The 22,050-nt window shown below is 49.1% G+C and overlaps 6 protein-coding genes across 6 annotated transcripts; 2 read left to right on the top strand and 4 right to left on the bottom strand.

Moving 5' to 3' along the window:
* Positions 1–6,764: 6,764 nt before the first annotated feature.
* On the top strand, positions 6,765–9,797 carry CLUP02_03796 (uncharacterized protein; the record flags this gene model as incomplete). The annotated part of the gene is made up of 5 exons (XM_049282813.1): positions 6,765–7,280; positions 7,340–7,885; positions 7,939–8,681; positions 8,737–9,380; positions 9,439–9,797. Coding segments are annotated over 5 exons (2,808 nt in total), but the record flags the coding sequence as incomplete, so codon positions are not given.
* Positions 9,798–10,803: 1,006 nt separating this feature from the next.
* On the bottom strand, positions 10,804–11,566 carry CLUP02_03797 (60S ribosome subunit biogenesis protein NIP7; the record flags this gene model as incomplete). Its single annotated transcript, XM_049282814.1, has 3 exons — positions 10,804–11,058; positions 11,159–11,247; positions 11,341–11,566. 3 exons carry the CDS (start codon positions 11,564–11,566, stop codon positions 10,804–10,806), a joined length of 570 nt encoding a protein of 189 aa, XP_049139957.1.
* A 452-nt stretch (positions 11,567–12,018) lies between these two features.
* CLUP02_03798 (nucleolar complex-associated protein) lies at positions 12,019–14,127 on the top strand (the record flags this gene model as incomplete). Its single annotated transcript, XM_049282815.1, has 1 exon — positions 12,019–14,127. The coding sequence occupies one exon, from the start codon at positions 12,019–12,021 to the stop codon at positions 14,125–14,127; it is 2,109 nt and encodes a 702-aa protein (XP_049139958.1).
* A 778-nt stretch (positions 14,128–14,905) lies between these two features.
* CLUP02_03799 (uncharacterized protein) lies at positions 14,906–16,788 on the bottom strand (the record flags this gene model as incomplete). The annotated part of the gene is made up of 3 exons (XM_049282816.1): positions 14,906–16,326; positions 16,376–16,599; positions 16,673–16,788. The coding sequence occupies 3 exons, from the start codon at positions 16,786–16,788 to the stop codon at positions 14,906–14,908; spliced, it is 1,761 nt and encodes a 586-aa protein (XP_049139959.1).
* Positions 16,789–18,038: 1,250 nt separating this feature from the next.
* Positions 18,039–18,913, bottom strand: CLUP02_03800 (uncharacterized protein; the record flags this gene model as incomplete). Its single annotated transcript, XM_049282817.1, has 3 exons — positions 18,039–18,657; positions 18,743–18,793; positions 18,849–18,913. 3 exons carry the CDS (start codon positions 18,911–18,913, stop codon positions 18,039–18,041), a joined length of 735 nt encoding a protein of 244 aa, XP_049139960.1.
* Positions 18,914–19,141: 228 nt separating this feature from the next.
* CLUP02_03801 (uncharacterized protein) lies at positions 19,142–21,166 on the bottom strand (the record flags this gene model as incomplete). Its single annotated transcript, XM_049282818.1, has 12 exons — positions 19,142–19,349; positions 19,503–19,580; positions 19,655–19,737; positions 19,792–19,873; positions 19,942–20,048; positions 20,106–20,159; positions 20,225–20,295; positions 20,375–20,442; positions 20,523–20,534; positions 20,579–20,647; positions 20,698–21,008; positions 21,080–21,166. 12 exons carry the CDS (start codon positions 21,164–21,166, stop codon positions 19,142–19,144), a joined length of 1,230 nt encoding a protein of 409 aa, XP_049139961.1.
* Positions 21,167–22,050: the final 884 nt, after the last annotated feature.

The raw sequence follows: 22,050 nt of genomic DNA on the forward strand, positions 1-22,050 counted from the left end.
AATAATATAGTTATTATAGCTAATTAGAAATAACGTAAGGGCGACCTTTTTAATAACGAATTCGATAAGAGTTCTAAATTTATACGAAGTTAATAAAATTAGAACGAATTAGTAATATATACGTAAATAGAAGTGCAATCTAGTTAGAGAGTATATTTATATAGAATAGCCCTTAGAACTTAAGTAATTAGAAGTATTCTTATAAATATAAGTATACTTATATATACTAAGATATATATTACTTACCCGCTAATATACTAATCTACTTTAATAAAAACGATTTTACTAACTTTTAATTTTAATATTATAAATACTTTTACTAAAGATCTAGTAATTACGGAATATAATTAGACTTTTTATTATTAAATAGTGTTATAAAAAGTAGTAATAAATACTAAATATAAGAACGGTTTCTTTCCCTTAGTCTAAACGAACTTGTAATAATATAAATCCCCGTTATTAAATAATAATAAGATATTATATAAGTATATTCTAGGACGTATAAGTAGAAACCCCTATATAGAACTATATAATAAATTATAAATAAGTATTAATACTAATATAGATCTTAAATCTAAATAGTAAAAGCTTATCGTACGTATTTAAAAACTAAATATAATTTAGTCTAGGAGTCGTAAACCCTTTATAATAATACCTTATCTTACTTAACCGATCTTAAACTTATTATAAAAAGGTTTTGTAATATATAAGGTATAGTTTATCTTAGCTAATAATATAAGCTTATTAGCGAACTTATATATAAAAATACTCTCTATTATACCCTTTAGTACGGTAAGTAACCTTTAGTATACTAAAAAAGAACTTTTCTAATCGTTATTATATAATTACGAGCTATTTTAGTATTTATTATTACTAAAGCTAATTTTATTAACGAAGTATTAATAATCCTATAGCCGTAATTATAAATCCTTTAAACTAGAGTTAAAAAAGGATATTTTTATTATTTAAGTATTATTAGAAGAATAATTCTTAGATACGAATTAATAGATCTTTAGAAAAGACCGTACGCTCTTCTTATTATAAGTCCTATTTCGTAAGTTAACGTTCGAAAGTTCGCTTTATAATTCTAGTATTAAAAATTATAAAGATATATATAATAATTATATTATAAGTCTAATTACTCTCTAACTTTATAATAATTATCGTTCGATATAATAAAAAATTAATACGCGGTCGTACTATTCTAAAAAAGTAGTAATATATAAAATAAAAAACTAAGAAAGAAATTTTAAATAAGGGGTAAATATTTATATATAATTATAGCAATATATAAGGGTATCCTTTTACTTACTAAGTCTTATAAGTATATATATAAAAATATAAACGCTTATAAGGATCTATAATATTAAAAAGGATAAAAAAGTATATAATAATAATATATAATAAATAAAAGTTCTATAATTTTATTAAAAACGTTAAACTTTAGGGGGAGCCTTTATATAGTTAGTTACGGCTTTTTATAAGCTAAACTAAGCGTATATACTCTAGCTTATAATTAATAAGTACCCTACGACTCTATAGGGGCCTTATTACTTAAGTATTAAACCTAATTATACTATATCCTAATATATACTTATATAAACTCCTATATTATACTATATAAGAATATCGAATTAATTACTCCTTACTTAGAGTCTATATAAGTTAGTAACGCTCTTTATAATCCTATATATTATTATATATACCCTTTTTATTATCTTTAGCTTACTTAGCTACCTATTTAAGGGCTTTTACTATCGTACGGAAGTATATAGCGGGGATAATACTTAAAGACTTAAGTAGAGCACCGATATAAACTTTATTATAGCCCTTATAATTACGACTGCGCTTAACGACTTTAATAAGCGTATTACGAGCTAATACGAACCGTTAATAAACTATAAATAAATATAAGGTAGTATAGAGTAACGTATAAGTAATAACGGGAGGTATAACGAGCGTATACTCGTATATAATAAATATATAATTATAACTAGAGTAGCCCTTACTTATAAAAGTAACGTAATTAGTAAAAATACCTTTATTAGCCTTATAATAAGTATACGACTTAGTACTAATCTTAGCGTCGCTATATACGGTTATCTAAATAGTATTAATAACCTAAGTACGAGTTACGGCAATATCCGGGGGTATATAACGGCTATTCTTAATAATCTTAGGGTTAAGCTTAATCTAACGCTAGGGCTAGATTATACGGGTTAGTATAATAATATTAAATAATATAGGGTAATATATACTAACTTATATAATACTAAAGTTATAGATTTAATAAAAAGTCTTTAAAAAGGAAAATAAAGAGCTTATAAATAATATAAGAATCCGTATAATAAGGAAGTTATTATATAGAAATATACGTATTAATAAGGAGATAAGAGGTTATTTTATAAGATATAAGGTTATTAAAGTACTATATAGGTTAATATACGGGGACCGTTAAGAGCTATATACCCTTAATACGGGCCGGAACGCTATGTTAAGCGCTTATTATAAGTATTATATAGCGTACGCAATTATTAAGAAAGGGAGTATCCTATATAAAATTATTAATATATATACGTAAATAGTTAATACTAAAGAAAAAAGTAAATAAAAAGAATTAAATTGTAAATAGATATATATACGTAATTACACTTATAATTATATATATATTAGCTTAAAAAGAAGCATAATTATTAATTAATAAAAATTATACTAGTAATTGCGCATAAAACTGCCTAATTATAACTAATTAATATTTTTAATTAGTAAATTGCGAATATTATACTTATAATTACGTATATAATTAGGTAATAGTAATAAAAATAAAATAGAAAAGGGTATAAAGTATAATAAAGCGAAATATAATCGCTAATAAGTAATTATAGGGGCGTAGGCGGATTACTTACCTTACTTAAGGAATATTAGGTTAGTTAAGAGGAAAGGGAAATTAATTAGTAATAAAAATTAATAGGGAGGATATACCCCCTAGCTACCCTATTTTCGCTAGGTAGTATAACCGCCCTTATATAACTACTACTACCTACGGTTATAAGCAATTCCTTATAATAATATACGGGATTTATTATAATATTTATTTATATATATAAGAAAGTCGCGCTATTAATGCCTAAAATTTACGGTAGCCGTAGGTCTATTAGAAAGAACGGTTTTGGCGGAGTGCCTCTTGCAGTCTGCCGTACGTTGCAAGGATTCGATTGGACAGTTCTGGGGCGGAGATATCGTGAACCGGGAAAATTGTATGCGGGATGGCAATAGTCGAAAACGGGATCTGCGCAGGCTCAGGGGTTGGCTAGATAGGCAGTACAGAGTTCAGACACGCCGACAGCTGAACTTGATGCATAAGGTTGACTGGTATTAGGGCTCGCTACGCGAAAAGAATGCAATTGCCACGTTCATCGTCAATTTGATAGAGATGATGCGTTGAGAGCTGAAGCCAGCATGTGTTGAATAGTCTTTGCTCGCGAATTGAGACAGAAACTATTCGTTTAACCGCTGGGCTGAGAGATCTGCCATCCATTGTTAAGCAGCACACAACGGACGCCGGCAACAAGACCGCGTCCTGGGCAGTGTCGATCAAAAAGAGAATCCAGAGACTTGACTGATTCGGGGCAGCAGACCGACACTTGAGTTTCTTGATTCCTTTCAGCAGATTCAGCGTTATGGAGGCTTTCTAGTCAAATTGACTCGCGTCTTTGTTGGGATTCACCGCACCCATTGTTCAGCCTGTTCGGACTGCTCAGGCCTCTAGCGCAGAATTTGGCCGGGATGGCGAAACGAATGCATAGACCCAAGTCGAAAGATGAGGCGAAGATACCCAAGTGGATTTGAAGTAGCTGAGGTCATGGGAAAGACCGAAAAAGCGCCACGGTCGGGATGAATGGAAATCGGCGCGACCAGACGTTGGGAACTTCAGACCAATATTCTCCATTGTGCAGCATTGCAGCACAAAAGTAGCTGAGAGTCGAGATTTGAACGTATCACAGTCGAGCCTGGTGCCTAGAAAAGCAAGATAGTCGTATGCAGCCACATGGTATCTGCAGCGTTGCAGTGGGTGTTGCGGGCGAGAGATTTTGAATGTTTGATTGTCGTGACCCGAGGCGAAAAGGACCAGTAACACAGCTTACCTACCTACCTGAGGTACACGGCGGCCGCTCCCCGAAGAGCCCGATAGGACGTTGCGGATATGCGAATATGCCGTTCAAAGTGCATATGCTCTGTACCACGTCATCCAATGGGACTTCTTCACGGCAATGAGTACGCAGCTAAACAACACAATGAGCAGCTATACGTGTAATGACATGCTCGTTTCTGCAAGGCACAGGCGGGAGGGAAGGTGCCGGTGGAAGGGTGCCACCGAAGCAACCAAGACACCACCTCAAGACACAACCTCATCTAACCAAATGCAGAAACGACATCCAGGATCTGCCGCCATCCGTGACTGCGCTGCCGCTGCCTTGCAATCTGCATGTATCGCCATCATCATCACCTTGGGCGGCGTGCCAGCTTGCCTACCAACGTGCCAACGAGCCAACGTGCCAGCTTGCCTAGCTTTCCCGTCCCTCCTCCACCCTCTTTCAATCGGGTTCCATCGTCTGCCTCTGCCGGCTTCCTTCAGCCACCATTGTACGACCAACACATCTATCTACGACGTGCATGGAATGGGCCTGGTCTATGGAATACTTACACACTAACACTTTTTGTACGCCATACCACCCCTGGAAATCGGCAGGACCAGGCAATGTCACAGGTTCAGCAAGCCACTCTCGCCCACCTAATCTCTAGCCATCTCATCTCAATCATCCCATATTGACAATTCCGCCCGAACCTCGCCGCTACATGGGATGACGGTGGTTTCCCGTCTTACGCCCAAATCCTCTCCAGTCATTCTGCAAGTTACCGTCATGCATGGCTCTCGGACGAGACAATGACTGAGAGCACACCATTCCCGAAACATTGTTGCATGCCTTCGTGGAAAACACCGTATTGCTCCCAAAAAGCAAGTAACAACGGGAAGCCAACTCCTTTGGGGTTAACGAGGCAAGAATCCACCTCCACTCCGCCAGAGGTGTGCTTCAGGTCGGCCCCAATACGTGATTTTTCACCACCGCTCACAACCTTCACCGTGGCTAGTGCCAAGCGGAGAACTGTGAATGCCCACCAATCTTAGATGTAGGCATCCAACCGCCCTTCTACTTCCTCGAAAAGACCGATACCTTATTCTAGAGCCAAAACACACAAACCTTATGTGAGGACTCGGTCTGAAGATCGCTCTTATTGTACGAGCGTCCCCCCACCCACGACGCAGAGACAACGGGAAACCTACTGCGTAGAGAGACACTCGGCCCGGTCAGCGTTATGTCTCTCCCAAAAGTGGGATACCCTCGCAATCCCAGGGTTGCTCGCCCAAGTGGTCAACGAATAAGGTTACCAAGACCTCGGAAGGCCCTGCCAGCTTGCCGTGACCAGGGTTCTGGGACGAAAGTAGCTAGAGGCCAAAAAACCAATTGTCCTGCAGCTTGCGGTATGCCAATTTTAGCGCCCACAACCAACTTGGCCGGCGCAAGCCAAGTAGACGAGCGGAGGTTTTCAATGGTCAAAGACCTCTCGGAGGCTTGCTTTGCGGCAAGGCTAAGCTTGGTCAGGAAAGGACTGGAAAAAGGCCTTTTCCTCTCTCGGCTGTTGATATCAGCTATCTGTCTTGCGCTTCTCTGCTTACACGACCTCCTTGAAAGCACAGTCTAGAGTCTCAGGAGATGGCCGATTTAGACCACGCTAAGTCAGGACGGCTCTGGTCGTTCCTGAGCTAGACTGCCCCATCATCCGCCGTTCTTCTGTCTCTAACCTTTTGTTTTGGTAGCATGTTGTTGATCACCAAAATCGCCGGGGTTTTCTCTGGCCGGCTTCGACTATCGTGTCTCCGGCGTGGGCGAGTGCCCTGATCAACACTGTCGTTGCCGGTGTCAGTTCACAGGCAGTCTCCCGGCTTGATGAGAAGAACTTTTTCGCGATCTTCCCGTGTCGTCCCGCTTGGCCAGTGGCCTGTAATCAACTCGCCTATTCCAGATCGGCATCATCATCATGATGGCACTTGACCAAGGCAACGCCGATGAGCTAGCACACCTTTGCCTTCGCAGGGGTGTTTATGGCTGTTTCTCAGTCTAACGGCTTGGCCATGCAACGCTTGGAGAGCCATCGTTTGTGCGATAAGGCCTCGACTCTCCTTTGTCGCCTCCATCCACGCTACCCCCTCACGATGGGGGAAAGCTTCTCTCCTTCTTTGTACCTGACTACCGGGTTTCCACCCAACGCACGGGTGGCGCCAGCTTTTCGAGCACCAAAGTCAGGAACCATTTCGCTTGTCACCAGTCCCATCTCAGCTAGGAGTCCGTCTTGAACGGACGACTTAGGCTTGTGGAACCCAGGTTTGCGTGCGTGGTCGACCGGCGAGTGCTGGCGAGGCCAACCGTTGTTTGTCCCCCCCTCCTCGATACGATCCTTGACTAACGCCTTTCATTGCCGCATTGGAGGCGTCCATGGCCGCCCATATCGCTCCTGGCGTACTCAGCTAGACCAGATAATATTGCTCTCAGCTGCCGGTGCCCCCGTGTATGCGGCTTGACTAGACCTTTGTCCCCAGGATGGATGCCCTCCGCACTTGCAGAGTCTCTACTATGGTCCCGTCTCACATATCTTGAACCGATTTCCCGTCCCCCTAAGCTACTGGTTACCCTGACCAACACTCATTCCATTCGCTCACAATCAACCATCCTGTTCTCTCTTCACCTCAAGGCGGGAAGTGGTTTGACCAGTTTGTGGTTCGTTCGTTTCACAGTCTCCACAAGATGAAGGCTTTCAAGACATACTTCGCGCCCGACCAGGCGTCGGGCCAAACCGAGGCCGAACCGTCGAAGCCGACTACTTTGCAACCGATTGCACCGCAGCCGAAGCCGCAGGCGGCCGAGAGACCGGCTCCTTACCGGACACACAGCGCCAGAACATCCGCTCGACAGTCGACAGTGAGCTTGGCGCTCACTGCCGGTATGAGGGACAAGCATGCTAGCAGTATCATCGACCTCAGGGCAGATGTCACTGTCCACAGCATCTACCAGGACCAGCTCAGGAAGATGTACGCTTCGGCGTGGAACTTGGGTGAGGGTGTTGTTCTCAAGAAGGGTCGGAACGATTATGTCTGCGCTCCTCCTCAGCTATCCACTGTACCCAATGGTTTCTTCGATATGGTCACCCAGCTGAATGTCAGCGTAAGTACTCACAGGCACTCGTCATAGTAGCCAAGTTTCCAAGTTAACCACCTGCTTAGTGTGCCATGACCGTCAACACACCTGTTATCCAGTCCATCATTCACGGACTCCTGAACAGCGGCGAACCCTTGAACTCAATTCCTCTCGCTGGAGGCTTACAGCTTCAAGTCCTCCAGAGGATGACCGACCTGCCCAGATGTCAGAAGCATCACTTTGCAGCCTTCGTTCTCGACCCTCCCCTGCTCACCGTCTGGGATGATGATGCCAACAGACTGCATGCCCGCGCAGAGAGCCTGGAGCACATGATCATCTCCTACATCTGGCGTAACGAGGGAGGTGATGAGGAGGATGGCGACGAGAAGAACGAGAAGCAGGCCGGCGTCAACGTTGAGGAACTCTCGCCTGCCGCGCTTGAGGAAGCCCTCAAGGCTGAGGTCAGACCAGTCCGACTCACCAGTTCTATCATGGTTTCGGCGGCGCTTTGCTTGTCTGTGGCGTGCTTGGGTCTCGGTTACCGTAATCTGGCTCTGGAGTCCACCATCGACGGCAGCTACACGCGCTGGGCACTCCTGGCCGTTACCCCGCTTACGCTTTTCATCAGTCTCGTGAGTATTGCGAATCTGAATTACCTGATTGTCATGAACTAACGCACCACAAGTTCTTCTTCTTGTCTATTTCCGGAAATATCTTCCAGATCCTCGGTCCCATCTCGTCGGTTCACGCAAACTCCAAGAACTACTCTGGTAAGGCGCCGCGTCGCCTTGGCCCTCACCGTGGCGAGCTTCCCCACGTCACCATCCAGATGCCCGTCTATAAGGAGGGCCTGAACGCTGTCATCAAGCCCACGGTTCTCTCTCTCAAGACTGCTATCTCCACCTACGAGATGCAGGGTGGCTCTGCCAGCATCTTTGTCAACGACGACGGTATGCAGCTCATCAGCGAGGACGAAGCCTCGGCCCGTAGGGAGTTCTATGAGGAGCACAACATGGGATGGGTTGCTCGCCCCGGCCACAACCCCAAGCCTTCAGACCCCACCGTTCAGCCTTTCATCCGCAGAGGCAGATTCAAGAAGGCCTCCAACATGAACTACGCCCTGATGACTAGCAACAGGGTTGAGGAGAAGCTCAAGCAGATCAACCGCGGAAGCAGATGGAGCCAGGATAGTGAGGATCAAGCCTACGAGCAAGCTCTTGCTGAGGTTCTCGAGGAGTCTGAGGGCCGAACGTGGGCTGAGGGCAACATCCGCATGGGTGACTACATCCTTCTTATCGACTCTGACACCCGTGTTCCCCGCGACTGCTTTTTGGATGCCGTTAGCGAGATGGAGGCTTCTCCCGAGGTTGCCATCATTCAGTACACCTCCGGTGTCATGCAGGTTTCCGACTCTTTCTTCGAGAAGGCGTAAGTTGATTCGAGTGATCATTCCATACGCACACCAGCTAATCTCTTTTCACAGTGTCACATGGTTCACGCAGATGATTTACACTATGATTACCTTTGCCGTCGCCAACGGTGATATCTCGCCCTTCGTCGGTCACAACGCTATCCTCCGCTGGTCTGCTCTCCAAGATGCTGCTTCCTACATGGAGGATGGCTACGAGAAGTTCTGGTCTGAGTCTCACGTCTCCGAGGATTTCGATATGGCTTTGCGTCTGCAGACTTCCGGTTACTCTATCCGTTATGGTGCCTACACCGGTGATGGCTTCAAGGAGGGTGTCTCCCTCACTGTCTACGACGAGTTGGCCCGCTGGGAGAAGTACGCCTACGGATGCAACGAGCTGCTGTTCCACCCCTTCCGTTTCTGGCTTACTCGTGGCCCCTTCACGCCCCTCTTCAGACGGTTTGTCTTCTCCAACATCGCCTTTTACAGGAAAGTTACGATTCTGTCCTACATCGGCACCTACTACGCTATCGGAGCATCATGGATCCTTACCTTGATGAACTACTTCCTGACTGGATGGTTCTTTGGTTACTACGACAAGTACTACCTCGATTCGTTCGCTATCTTCTTCTCCATCATCGTCGTCTTCCCTCTCGCTGGAAACGTTGCCTTGGCTGTGCTCAGGTACAGACTGGGCCAGAAGTCTCTCCTTGGAGCCCGTAAGTTTCCCTCTCTTCTTCTGCATCGACACCAGACAGCTAATCTTTTCATATGTAGTCTGGGACAACTTCAAGTGGATGCCTGTGTTCACCATCTTCCTGGGCGGCATTTCACTCCACGTCTCCAAGGCTTTGCTCTGCCATTTCTTCGAGATTGACATCCAGTGGGGCGCCACTTCCAAGGAAGTCGAGAACTGCAACTTCATGGAGGAGATTCCCAAGATCATCAAGAGCTTCGCGGGCACGTTCATCTTCACAGCTCTGGGAATCGCTCTCATCGTCTGCGGATACTACGTCTTCCCCGTCCAGTGGCAGATTCGCTACTTTGCGACCATCTTCCCCGTGGCTATCTCCATCACTTCGCACTTCTGCCTTCCGGTACTCCTCAACCCCGCTTTGATGAAGTTCACCTTCTAAACCGGCACTCATTTTACGCGACCATTTAATGAACATACCATTCACTTTATCTTAGAAATGGGATCTATAGACGGAGTTTAATTTGGCAGAAGGTCCTCCACGGAGGTATAGACTGTTGATAGCGTTCTGGATGGGTCTTTTACTCACTCTTTCCTTCCATCTGGTCTTGATGACGACGAGCATCGTCACGGATACAGCATGATTTAATGTTTTCAATCTCTCTCTCTCTCTCTCTCTCTCTATATATATACCAGGCATATCTATGATATCCAATTAAAGAAGATAACTAAAAGCTCATTCACAACAGAGACAGTGCCCTTATTCCCAATTGCCAACTAAGAATTCATTAACATTGCATCCGAGTGTTTACTTGATAATCCTTGCGAAGGTAGAACCGGGATCGGCAAGCCAACTCTAGGGCAGTGTTGACCATCAGATTCAATAGTCCAGATCTGCGCTGAAGTAGACACACTCGCAGCTATAGAATCTGTTTTCGAACTCGATATCAAGGGACCGCATAGTACAAGGCAAGTAAATCATCAAGATCCTAGCCGACGCTACTGACCGTAAGAATATCAACGTCATTATCAAGCCATCGCATATGCGACTGATTGCCTTCTCCAAACTTCTTGTAAAGAAACATTATATGGCAGTCGATGAAATTTCGCAATATATGCTAGACAGCCAGCAGGTCTTCGCAGACCCAAATCCTGGAGAGCCGTAGGCTAACAACAGCTAACTGCGAATTCTTCCCCCCAAAAGTAAAACGGTCAAGATTGCCCATGACCAACAATCACAGTAAAACGCCATGTAGTAAATGCCCCGCCGTTCTTCAAGCTCTTCTTTTTTGGTGAACCCAAAACGCCGTTCCAAATGTGCCAAACATGAAAACCCAGAGGGTATCGAGAGCAGCAGCAGCAGCAGCAGCGCAACCACCACAGCCATTACCTCACAACGACCCCCCACACCCCTCCTCTTCTAATATCTCATTACAAGACCGACCCATCTAACTGTTCGTCGCAAAGAGGGTATCTTCGTCACGAAGGTACTCGCCGGCGTCGGACTGCCTGAAGCAGACGACACCGGTGGGATCGAGACGGCGCGCCTCGGCCGTGGAGCGGGCGGTGACGCCGAAGCCGAGGGGCTTGTCGTCCATGGCGTAGACGATGACGCCCTGGTGCTCGGGGCAGTCGTCGGACCAGCGGCCGACGTGGGCCTTTACGATGTTGCCACCGTACAGGAAGGGCATTTCTCCGTTGGGCTGAACGATTTTCTCCCTGTTAGCATGTCTGTCCCACTGTACATGCTTCCTTTCGCGGACTCCAATCGAACGAATTGGGGTTTTTTGAAGTCTGACATACCTTGACCCAAATCTTGTATCTTGCGTGCTCGCTGAGGACGGGAAGAGCGGTTACGTGCAGGCGGAACTTGCCAGTCTTTGTGAACTTTCCTATATGGCGAAAAAGGGGCGGTGGTTAGTCCATATATACACAAAGACTTGACTGAGAACTGGGGTTGGCCTTGCACGCGCAGAGGAACATACCGAGGCAGATACCGATGCTGAGAAGCTTATCGCGGGCGATGCTGGTCGCAAGATTGGCGACGGAGAGGCGCACATAGTAGACACGGTCCTTGATCATGCGGAAGACGTAACGATCGGGCTCGGGACCGTTGTCGAGCGGGGCGATGAGGTTCTTCAGCGAGCTGCCCATGTAGCTGGCCAGCTTGTTGAAGAGGGTCTCGGTCTCTTTTTCTGTGAGGGGACGCATCTTGGGCTTTCTGGTGGTGTTTTAATTTCGATTCGAATGTGCTCGGTTCGGTATCGGTGTAATCGGATTGGGACTCGGCGAGCGTTGGTGGATAGGTAGGATCTTTCACAATAGAGGTGCCGTTGCCGAAAGGTGGGATGCAGGTGCATCGCGATGCGAAAAAGGTTGGAGTAGCGGCAGAAACCCAAAAAATTTCGGGCGGTCTGAGGGTGTTCCGGGGTTTCCATTGGCTCAATGGCCAAAACCTCCACTAAAAAGTTCTCGATGGTCCCTCTTCCCGCCGTTGGCGGTCCCAGGGTCCCCAACTCAATCCCACCGTACATTGAGAAATCTCTCTTTCAGCGAGGACGAGAGCATTCTGAAGACCAGCGAAGCGAATCCCACAAAACAAACTCCTTTCGAAGTGTTCTATCCCTTCCGATTGACATTCCAAACAAATCTGTTGTCCCAAAATGTCTTCTAGAGCTTCAAAACGCCGCAGGCTCACGCCGCCGCCCGACGACGAAAACGATCACACCGGCAAGTCGTCCAAGAAGATCCAAAAGTCCTTCTTCAAGAGCGCTGCCGGCTGGAACCTAGAGCAGGACTACGAGAGCCGCCCGCGCAAAGGGAAGAAGGACAAGAAGGAGAGCACCCGCTTGCCCATCAAGACAGCCGACGGCCGCCTCGAGCAGTACCGGTCCCTGCAGGGCGACGATCACAACGACGATGCCGACTCGGTCGCGAGCGACGGCGAGTGGCTTGAGGGCCGTGAGGACGAGGAGGCCACCGCCGAGGCGGCCAACGAACGTCTGCGCCAGGATCGTAGGAAAGAAGAGGAGGAGTCGGACCTGCCCGAGCCCGTCCAGATCCACCAGGCCAAAGAGGAGCTCGCCAAGATTGCCATGGTGCTGAACGAGGATCCAGAGGAGAACGTCTCGGCCTTCAAGGCCATTGCAAAGATTGGCCAGTCGCGCATCCAGGCCATTCAAAAGCTCGCGCTGGCCACCCAGCTCGCCGTCTACAAGGACGTCATCCCGGGCTACCGCATCCGGCCCGTCGCCGAGGACGCCCCCGTCGAGAAGCTCTCCAAGGAGGTCCGGAAGCTGCGCGCCTTTGAGCAGGCCCTCGTCTCCGGGTACCAGGGCTACGTGAAGGAGCTCGCGAAGTGGGCAAAGGCCGATATACCGACCACGAGGAAAACGGGGCAGAGCATCTCGAGCGTCGCCATCTCGTGCGCCTGCACGCTCGTCAACGCCGTCCCGCACTTCAACTTCCGCAACGACCTCCTGAAAATCCTCGTCAGCAAGCTCTCCAAGCGCAAGATCGATGCCGACTTTCACAAGTGCCGCCGCGCGCTCGAGACGCTCTTCGTCGACGACGAGGAGGGCCGTCCCTCCATGGAGGCCGTCTCCTTGCTCGCCAAGATGATGAAGGCCCGCAACTTTGGCGTCGATGAGAGCGTGCTCAACCTCTTCCTCCACCTGCGCCTGCTCGACGAGTTCGCGGGCAAGGCCTCGCAAGACCGCGTCGACCGGGAGCGCGACCCGGGTGCCCCCCCGCCTCAGTCACGCAAGAACTTCAAAAAGGAGTTCCGCACCAAGAAGGAGCGCAAGATGCTCAAGGAGCAGAGGGCCATCCAAAAGGACATGGAGCAGGCCGACGCCCTCGTCAGCCACGAGGAGCGCGAGCGCATGCAGTCCGAGACGCTGAAACTCGTCTTTGCGTCCTACTTCCGCATCCTCAAGATGCGCGTGCCGTGGCTCATGGGCGCCGTGCTCGAAGGCCTGGCCAAGTACGCCCACCTCATCAACCAGGACTTCTTCGGCGATCTCCTGGAGGCCCTCAAAGATCTCATCCGCCACGCTCAGGAGGACGCAGAGGGCACCAACCGCGAGGAGGACGACGACGAAGAGAACCAAGACGAACAAGATGACGACGATGACGACGATCTCGGCGGCGCATCCCGCAACACGAGCCGCGAAGCCCTCCTTTGCACAGTCACAGCCTTTGCCCTCCTGGCAGGCCAAGACGCGCACAACTCCCGCTCCGCGCTGCACCTCGACCTCTCCCACTTCGTAACCCACCTCTTTACCTCCCTCCCTTCCCTCTCCCTCAACCCGGACCTCGAACTCACCTCCAAATCCCTCCACATCCGCCCCGCCCAGGCCGCCGCCACCCGCGACAACCGCGTCAACCTGCAAACCACCACCGTCCTCCTCCTGCGCTGCCTCACGGCTGTCCTCTTGCCAGCCTACCAGATCCGCTCCGTCCCGCCCCTGCGACTCGCGGCCTTCAGCAAGCAAATCATGTCCGCGGCGCTACACATGCCCGATAAGTCGGCGCAGGCGGCGCTCGCGCTCATGCAAGACGTCGGACACACCCACGGCAAGAAGATTGCCGCGCTGTGGTGTACCGAGGAGCGCAAGGGCGACGGCAACTACAACGCCCTCAGCGACAGCGTCGAGGGAAGCAATCCCTTTGCGACGACGGTGTGGGAGGGCGAGCTTCTGCGGAGGCACTTTTCGCCCAAAGTTAGGGAGGGTGTCAAGTTATTAGAAAAGGAGATTAATAGCGCATGAGGATGAGCATGAAGTGTAATTGGTTTGAGGCATCAGTCGAACGAAATCTAAAAAGGAGTTGGGAAACATGGGAAAAAGTGATAAAAAGGGGTTACCTTTTTACGGGTGTTGCGGGCTTTGGCATTTAGAGACCACGTACATATTACATACACCGCCCATGAACACCGGAGCCATCTTCAGGTTCGATCATGATCCCTTTGGTAGTGCCTTTATGTCTCATATTGAATCAAGCCCTGGCATTCATGAAATTTTGAGAAACTGTGGATTGACTATCTACCTAGACGGCCTGTGAGGTATCATTCCTGAGCCAAGTGACCTGGGCGGCGGACTACCTAATACCTCCAGACGCACAGGGCGGCTTCTGTACGAGATATCTCGTTCCGCTTCCCCAAGTTGAGAAACCCCCAAAGCCAATATCAAAGTCAACCTTCCATCATCATCTTCATCATCAAGAACTCTCTCTGCCTCGTCGAACCCTCACCATCTTCCGACGATCCGACGACGATGCTTAGTGGCGTCCTCCATGCCCTTTCTCTGTAGCAGCTCAAGGTCTTGCCGCTATAAGGCATCATTAAAGAGTGCTAAGAGAGATCAGAGATGTTGTCACAACTTCAACAATCTGAGGATACGGCTGCGGAAGTTTGCCTATCCATATCGCGTCCATTTTCTGTCAAAGTAGTGCCCCTCAGAGGATTTGCAATTGTTGCCCGATCATAGAGGAGCAACGATTCAAACATTCCAGAGTTGGCGACGGTGAGAGATGCATCCCGATGACGATCTAAGCCCACATCGATTCGTTGATGCCTCTACGGCGGCGGACAGACGGCTGTGGGACTGGAGCACCAGCCAAAGGAGGACCGGACGAGTTGTTGAAGGCGACAGCCAAACTGTTCGAAGCGCCGGGCGAGTTGTTCTGATGGCCAGATGAATTGATATTCCGAACGGGCACACTGCTCGAGGGACCGGATACGCCGTCCGAGTCCTTCCATTGGATGACCTGGAGATGATCGTCGGGGTCATCTACAATGGCAGGGCTGGCGCCGAAGTGAAGAGGGAATTGGGCAGCAGCCTGAAGCAGCTTGGGACAGTCTGGGTTCGAGTGCTCGTGGAGGATTACGTTGACCGCGAATCTGTTCTTCACTGCATCCGACGCACCTTTCATGCGAGTGAGGTCATGATCGCCGTCAGAATCCGTGTTGTAGCATGAAGCCGCCAAGCCAATAATTGGGTGGCTTCTCTTAGGGCAGTTGCAGTAGGGTTCCTTCATCTGAGGCTCCGCTGTTTTCTTTTCTTCGGTTGTCTCCTGCTGCTCAATGAGGGGCTGAGTGTTGTTGATGATTCCGGAATGAGTATCAGTGGCGGGCACAGCGCCAGACTTGTTTCCGACTTCTTGAGCCATGCGAGCGTGGAACTCATGGTGGCCAGGAAGTTCCCGGCCACTTTCGAGCTGCGCCAGAGCCCATTCGACGGAACCGAATTTGAGCTCTGATTTAACAGCAGAGGTCTCAGTCTTCGTTGAGGAGGAGGCTTCAGCATATTGCTTGTCGTGAACGGTTTCAGGAAGACGAGGAGCCTGTACGTTGTGGTTAGACTGCGGCTGTGTCACCAACTCAATGTCTTTGGCGAAAAGAGCAAAAGCTTTGGCATCCAAGTTGGAACTGGCAGTAGTTCCCACTCCGCTCATATTATTCTGTTCCCTGATGACTTTTGCCTCGTGAGCGATCCGCAAGCTCTTTCCCAAGCCACTCGGCTTCGAACGGACAGTCGTCTCAGGAGAGAAGACAGCCTCATTTTCCAGAGAAGGCGGAGGAGCGTTGGATTGAAACACAGCTTGAGCATTTCCGGGAACGGCGGCTTTCGATGTCTCGGGGCCATCAATTTTGGTGACAGGTATGCTTGACGAGGCACGGCTGGTCGAAGTCTCCTTGGGAGAAGCGGCAACCGGGCTAAGCTTGGGTGTAAGCCAGCTGGCGAGTTTCTGATCGACTCCCATCGGAGCGTCAGAGCGAGCAGGCACTGTGTTCGCGGGAATCGTCGGCATCGTGGGCGTCACCGGCGTCGCTGGACCAGTCTGAGGCGTGTTTGCCAACCAACCCGCGAGAGTGGGATCGACACGAGTGACGACGGAAGGCTGGACTCTGGCTCGATTGACTTGCGGCTGCGTGAAGACAGGACGCGAAGAAGAAGGCATAGGACGGCCTGCAAGGATTAGCAAATTGAACAATGGTCTCTCAAGGAGTCGACTCACTCATCTGAGTCGGAGGAGCATCGTATCGAGTAGGGGTTGCTCTTTCGATGCCGCCAGGCCTGCTGCCACTGCCGCCATCGTTCATGCGTCCTCGTCCGCTGTTCCTGCCCCTACTGCTGCCTCCCTTGGCTTTGCTGAACTCCGCGGCAAGAGCTCTTGCTGCTGCCATCTGTTCAGCCTGCTTCTTGGGGTCCATGTTGGCAAACATTTTGGCAGCACGTCCTCTGTAGCTGATAGTTCAGAACTTTCTCTAATAGATGTCTAGTGATTTGATTAGTGTCAAATTCCTCCTTGCACCTGGAAATAGACCGGGATATCTGCCGATCAATGGTCAATGTTTGGAAGCATTCAGCAAACGCAATGCAGAAGATATAGAAAGTGTTGAAGTCGAAGATTTCGGCACAGATTGTCATGATTGTGAAAGGCATAAAACTATGAAAAGGCATACGCGACATCAAGCTCGTTATCCCAAGGAAGGGGCCTTCGTAGAGAAATGTCCTCAACCGAGTAGATGAACCTTGAAGGAAAGAAATGAAGAGGATGTTTAGTACTCACCTTGCCTAGGTAGAGCCTCTTTCTCTGCCTTTTTCTCGTTGCTGGAAAGAGAAAACTCGTCTGTTGGTGTCCTGCTTAATTCGGCGTCAATGTGAGTGTTGGCTGGGGACGGCGCCCAAGGTGGGAAACCAGATATGTTTGGATAGGAACTTGGGTAGATAAAACTGACGAGCGCTGAGAAGAGTAGTCGAGTGCAAGGACACGAGACCGTCTATGAGATGTAGAGAAGGAACCTTGCCCGGTGGTCCAGCGAGGAAGGATAGCTTGCCTTGCCAACCTGGACAAAAAGGGAAGGTAAGGTTGCTGGGGTAGGTGATCTTCGAGGAAGGTAGGAGCTTGGGAGAAAATCCAGGGGTCAAAGGCAGGCATAGGCAGGTTGCTTTGGAAGAAAAATCAGAGTAAACAAATATGGTTCACCCGGCTTAGGGCATAGAGAAAAATGAGACGGCAACAGATAATGGGACGGAATGGGTCTTTGGGACGGTTGCTGGGACAAGTATATGGGACGGAAGAAATGTTTTTGTTGGGAAGGTGTGAGGACTATCACCAGATGATGTTGGAGAGTAGAAGTATGCTGCTCTTCTTGTCTAATAGGGCCACCGATTCATGTGGGAAGGCTTGACGGGCTGCTAGGCTGGGCGTGAAGGGCTAGCACATGGCTGCAGCAAAAGTAACAAAACAGAGGAATCAGAGAGCTCTTTGTTGGATATCCGCCTTATCTGGCACTCGTCAGCTGAGGTTCATGTTGAAGAAGAGGAAGAAGAAGAAGAGACGTCTACTTCAGATATCAAGCAGGGAGCCAGTATAATGCCAAAGCACCTGTACAAGACAATTTTCGCTTACATTTGTGGGCGTCGCTCTTCCTCGTCATGGGTGGATGGGAGAGGCACTTGTACTGACAATCGGTCCCCTTATTTACCTCGAATATCTAGCATATGCATACCATCAAATAAAAGCTAATTCAGCGAGGGCAGAATGGGAAAATCTGGGTATTCGAGTTGGCAGGTCGATTCGCATTGCTGGGCGAGCTATGGGTATCTCATCGCCATCTGTATTTCGCTGTAGGAATTCTTTCAAGCCGAGCAGAAATTTGGCGTTTCCTATTATCTTATGCCTTGCCGCTCTTCTTGGCCGGTACCATCTTTTCTTCCGCCTTCAACTGTGTGGAACGGTAGACAGCATCCTTTGCCTCGTCCAACCAAGCGACGTGGATAGGCGAGACGTGCTTCTGAACGTAGTCTACCAGCGCCTTCGACATGGGGGCACCGACCCGGATTCCAATCGACGAGACCCTCGGGATACCGACGGCAGCGCTGAGTTTCTCGCCACATGGCTTGGAGTATCCGACCAGTCTTGTTGCAGACGCTGGTGCAGCGGTATTGGAGGCCACGGCTACCATCTGGGGCAGTTGACAGTTGAAGGCCGATGACTGGCCGGAGCGGGCGACGAAAATAAGGGCATATGGAGCGGGGGGGACTGCCGCCGTGCTGGCTCCATCGGTGTCTGGCTCTGATCCTTGCTGCGTCGATGCGAGTCGTTCGAGGTTGCGGGTAATGCTTGCCAGACCAACGTCGACGAAAGACGCGATTTCTGGCAGTGGTGGACGTTCGCTCTTCTCGGGCTCCTTGCCAGCAGCTCCTTCTTCCTTTCTCTTCCTTTTGGCGGCCCGTTTACCTTCCGAAGCCTTGACGTGCCTTTGGCGGTGTTGACCCAGTGGTGTCAACAGACTGTGTGTCTGGTCAGCTCAATTTCAATGTAGACACGTGCCAGTAGCCCGAGCCAGTAGCCCGAGCAGGAATCTCAAAGAAGTACCTGCAAAGTAACTCAAGAATGGCGTCTTGATCTTCAAAGGCGACCTCGGGCCTGTAGTGTGTAAGCAATTCGAGTACTTAAATAGACCTGTCAAAAGCACTCCTACCATTGTACTGCTGAAAACGGTGTGCCAACTGAATGCACCAACTTTTTACGCAGTTGGTTGGCCATTTTGATGTCTTACTCAACGTGACCAGACGTCACGATTGGTCGTTTGGTATGCAAGTCAAGGACTCGAGTCGAGAGCGAAACCAGTACTGTGCCCCAGAGAGTGACTTACTAGGTGAAGCAGCCGAATGAGAAGACGAGTAGAGCGTAATGGTAGTCCTGTGAATTTCTGTTGCAACTGAGAGACGTTGGATTTGACGGTCCACTAGAAGTAGTTTAGGGGCTAGCAAATCAAAAGTCGAAAGTTGGAGTTGGGTGGCTGGTGCTCGAGAAGTTCAAATCATGGATGGGTATTGGCCCGTAAGGCTTGGTCGATGCTTGTAGGAAACAGCAAACAGTCGAGTTGAACTTGGCTTTTCCAATCGGGATAATTATAGCAGGAGGTGTCATGCAATTGGTTGTTGACCAAAATGCACGGCTGGAGGGATCAATACCAACACTTGCGAGTCGTTGCCCAAAGAAAAGAAATAAGGACAAAAATAAAACTCGTCAGTCGGAAGCAACAAGGGGACTAATTGGCTTTAGCGGCCGATAGACAGATAAGCGAGGTGGCACTAGCGCCACATGATGGATCATTAGAGGGGAAGGAAACAGATGAACGGGCATCGAAAGCTTCAAACCTTGGAAGTTGGAGGGCGATGATGAGTCGGGCCAGGAGCTTAGCATACGGCTGGAAAGTAGGTAGTGATAGAGGTCAGTCCTTGACTAGGGCTTTTGGACGCCCTCTTGAGCTCTCTGAGGTACCTGATCCCAATGATGTCGATGCGGGCAGTCGGCTGAATGTCGACGTTGGGGTCGTTGAGGCGAGTTTGCATGGACATGGGCCGCTAAGAATACCGGCCCCGCATGAGCTCCAAGCCCCTCGGGGGGCACGGACAGACAGCTGCGGATGGAAGAGCCGGGTCGCGCAAGGGTCGCCGAGAGGCCGAATGCGACGTTGAGTTATGACCAAAGTGACGGAAGCTTTTCATGTGTCATCTGGTCGGTTCCGATACGAGACTGGACTCCGAAAGAGAGTGCTCATATGAGACGACTCAAATGTGACAATGCTCTGGGGCGGGTCGGAGGCTGCTCTGCCTAGGCATTTTGCCCTGGGCATACCCAAGGTCGCCGATGTAATAACAAGCTGGGACTCCGACTGATCCCGTACAGACACACGATCGTACCTTATGGATGGAACTAGGTAGACCGGAACATGGAGGAGCCCGGCTTTGGGTTGCTGCCTGCTATGAGCAGCCGGTGAACCAAGCTACCCATCCAGGGTCACCTCTCGCCCAAAGAAGTACGGAGTACTCTCTGTCGAGATTCATGAACTCCATATATCTCGTGCTCTCCAATGGACTTCGACACTGAAGACGATGCTGTTCGAGCTTCCATAGGCGCATCTTGACATTTCAAGTAGTATGGATTGACCAACTCTGGTCAGTGGACGCTAAAGAGTGATTATGATATTTGACGGCATACCCTCGGCCAAGATTCCTTTGGCGCATTTCCAGAGCTCAGGCCAAACTTGGAGATACGAGCACATTTGACTTCAAGTCGCATTTGGGCGTTAGAATGTCCTTAACAAGGTGCACTACCTAGTGTCAACGTCTTTGGGCTGGTCACTCACTGGTTGCTGTACCTGAGTGCATTGTTCAATGACAATACCTCATTTTTTTGTCTCACGTTGCTGGAGTATGGCCATTCCTTTCTTTACCTGGATGCATTTCGTGAATGAAAGGCCGAAACCTCTCCCTAGGAAGAGACGAGAGCTGAAGTTTTTCATAAATACAATTGACCGCTACTTGTTTCTATGTAGCTTCCCATTCTTGTCCTGTCTATTTGTGTAACTTGAGTTAGGCAGGTACAGACCATGATTTGTGCTCCTCCCTCGCCCGTGAGCCACAACCTGTGGACCGATTGTAGTTTCAGTACTTAAGCAGAGTTGGCCGCTTGTCTGGTGCCAATCCATCAGATTGTAATTGTTCTTCCAAGCAAAAGATGCAATTCCTTGGAGATGTAGCGATAATGATTCATCGCAAAGCAAAAATAAGGTGATGATCAGCAAAGAGAAGGGCTGCTTGATGTCGCCGTCACCTTCCATGTGTCGCGGGAGCTTGATGTGCAACTTGCAAGGTACCTATCTACCTACGTCTAGAAGGTCCCGCCATCTCTGGCTGTCTCCACTTTCGTCTCTGGTGCCTCAGGTACCTTGGTGCCCTGATTATTCGTTCCGGTAGGTAGGTACCTATTCTCCTTGAGCTTGAGCCACATGGGCACCAAAGACCTCGCATTGCACCGGCACCCCCACCCCGCACCTATCATCTCGAGGATCTATCTTATCGTCCAAAAGCTTCTGCCAGCACCTTATCCTCAACCACTCTGACCGGCGAGTGCTGTCCTAGGTAGGTAAGCCAGAGAGACCCAGAGAGGTATGCCTTGGGTCTGTCACGCAAGGAGAAAAATTATGTAAAGGCAGACATCCAATGCTCATCTAACACCTCTCTTCAGACTCAATCCAGCTCTTTTCACTCCCGAACATCTTTCACCTGCGCATCGCCCTTCTACCTACTTTTCGCCAAGCGCCTTGAGGTAAGGTATATAGTCAAGCTATCGTAGCTACACACCTTACTAGGTACCTTACTTATCTCATAACGCGAGCCAAGATTTACCGGAAGCTCAAAGGTTCCATTTCTCACAGACGGGAGCTACAACTACCAACACTCCCACCACCCAAAGGTAAGGTACATGCCCTGCTCCTCCAAATCTTGCACCAAAGCAGGTACCTAGGTCTCTGCCATTCTTCCTCATTACCTCATCTCTCTTCCCCCCAATCCGCTCGTCTCCAAAACAGACGAGTCCCCCCTCCCCCTCCAAAGCTCTTAGCTCTAGTGGATTCACGTCCTCCACGCCTGCACCGCGTCTCTTTTAAGTACCCGAAAGGACCGACGTGCAACCCCTGCTCCCTCCCCAAAAAAGCCCACCTTCGACACGCCGCCGTGTGCTTTCCATTTGACGTTCTTGCTGCGTTAGACCTCAGCCTGCACGTTGCTATCGTCACTGTCATCCTCACCTTGACATCTTAGCGCCGACCTCCCCGACTTTTTCACCTTACCTTCTCTCGCCTTTGCTTTGAGGGATCAAGCTGCTGCAGCCTG

Source organism: Colletotrichum lupini, chromosome 2 (assembly GCF_023278565.1).
Source record: "Colletotrichum lupini chromosome 2, complete sequence".
NCBI lineage: Eukaryota > Fungi > Ascomycota > Sordariomycetes > Glomerellales > Glomerellaceae > Colletotrichum > Colletotrichum lupini.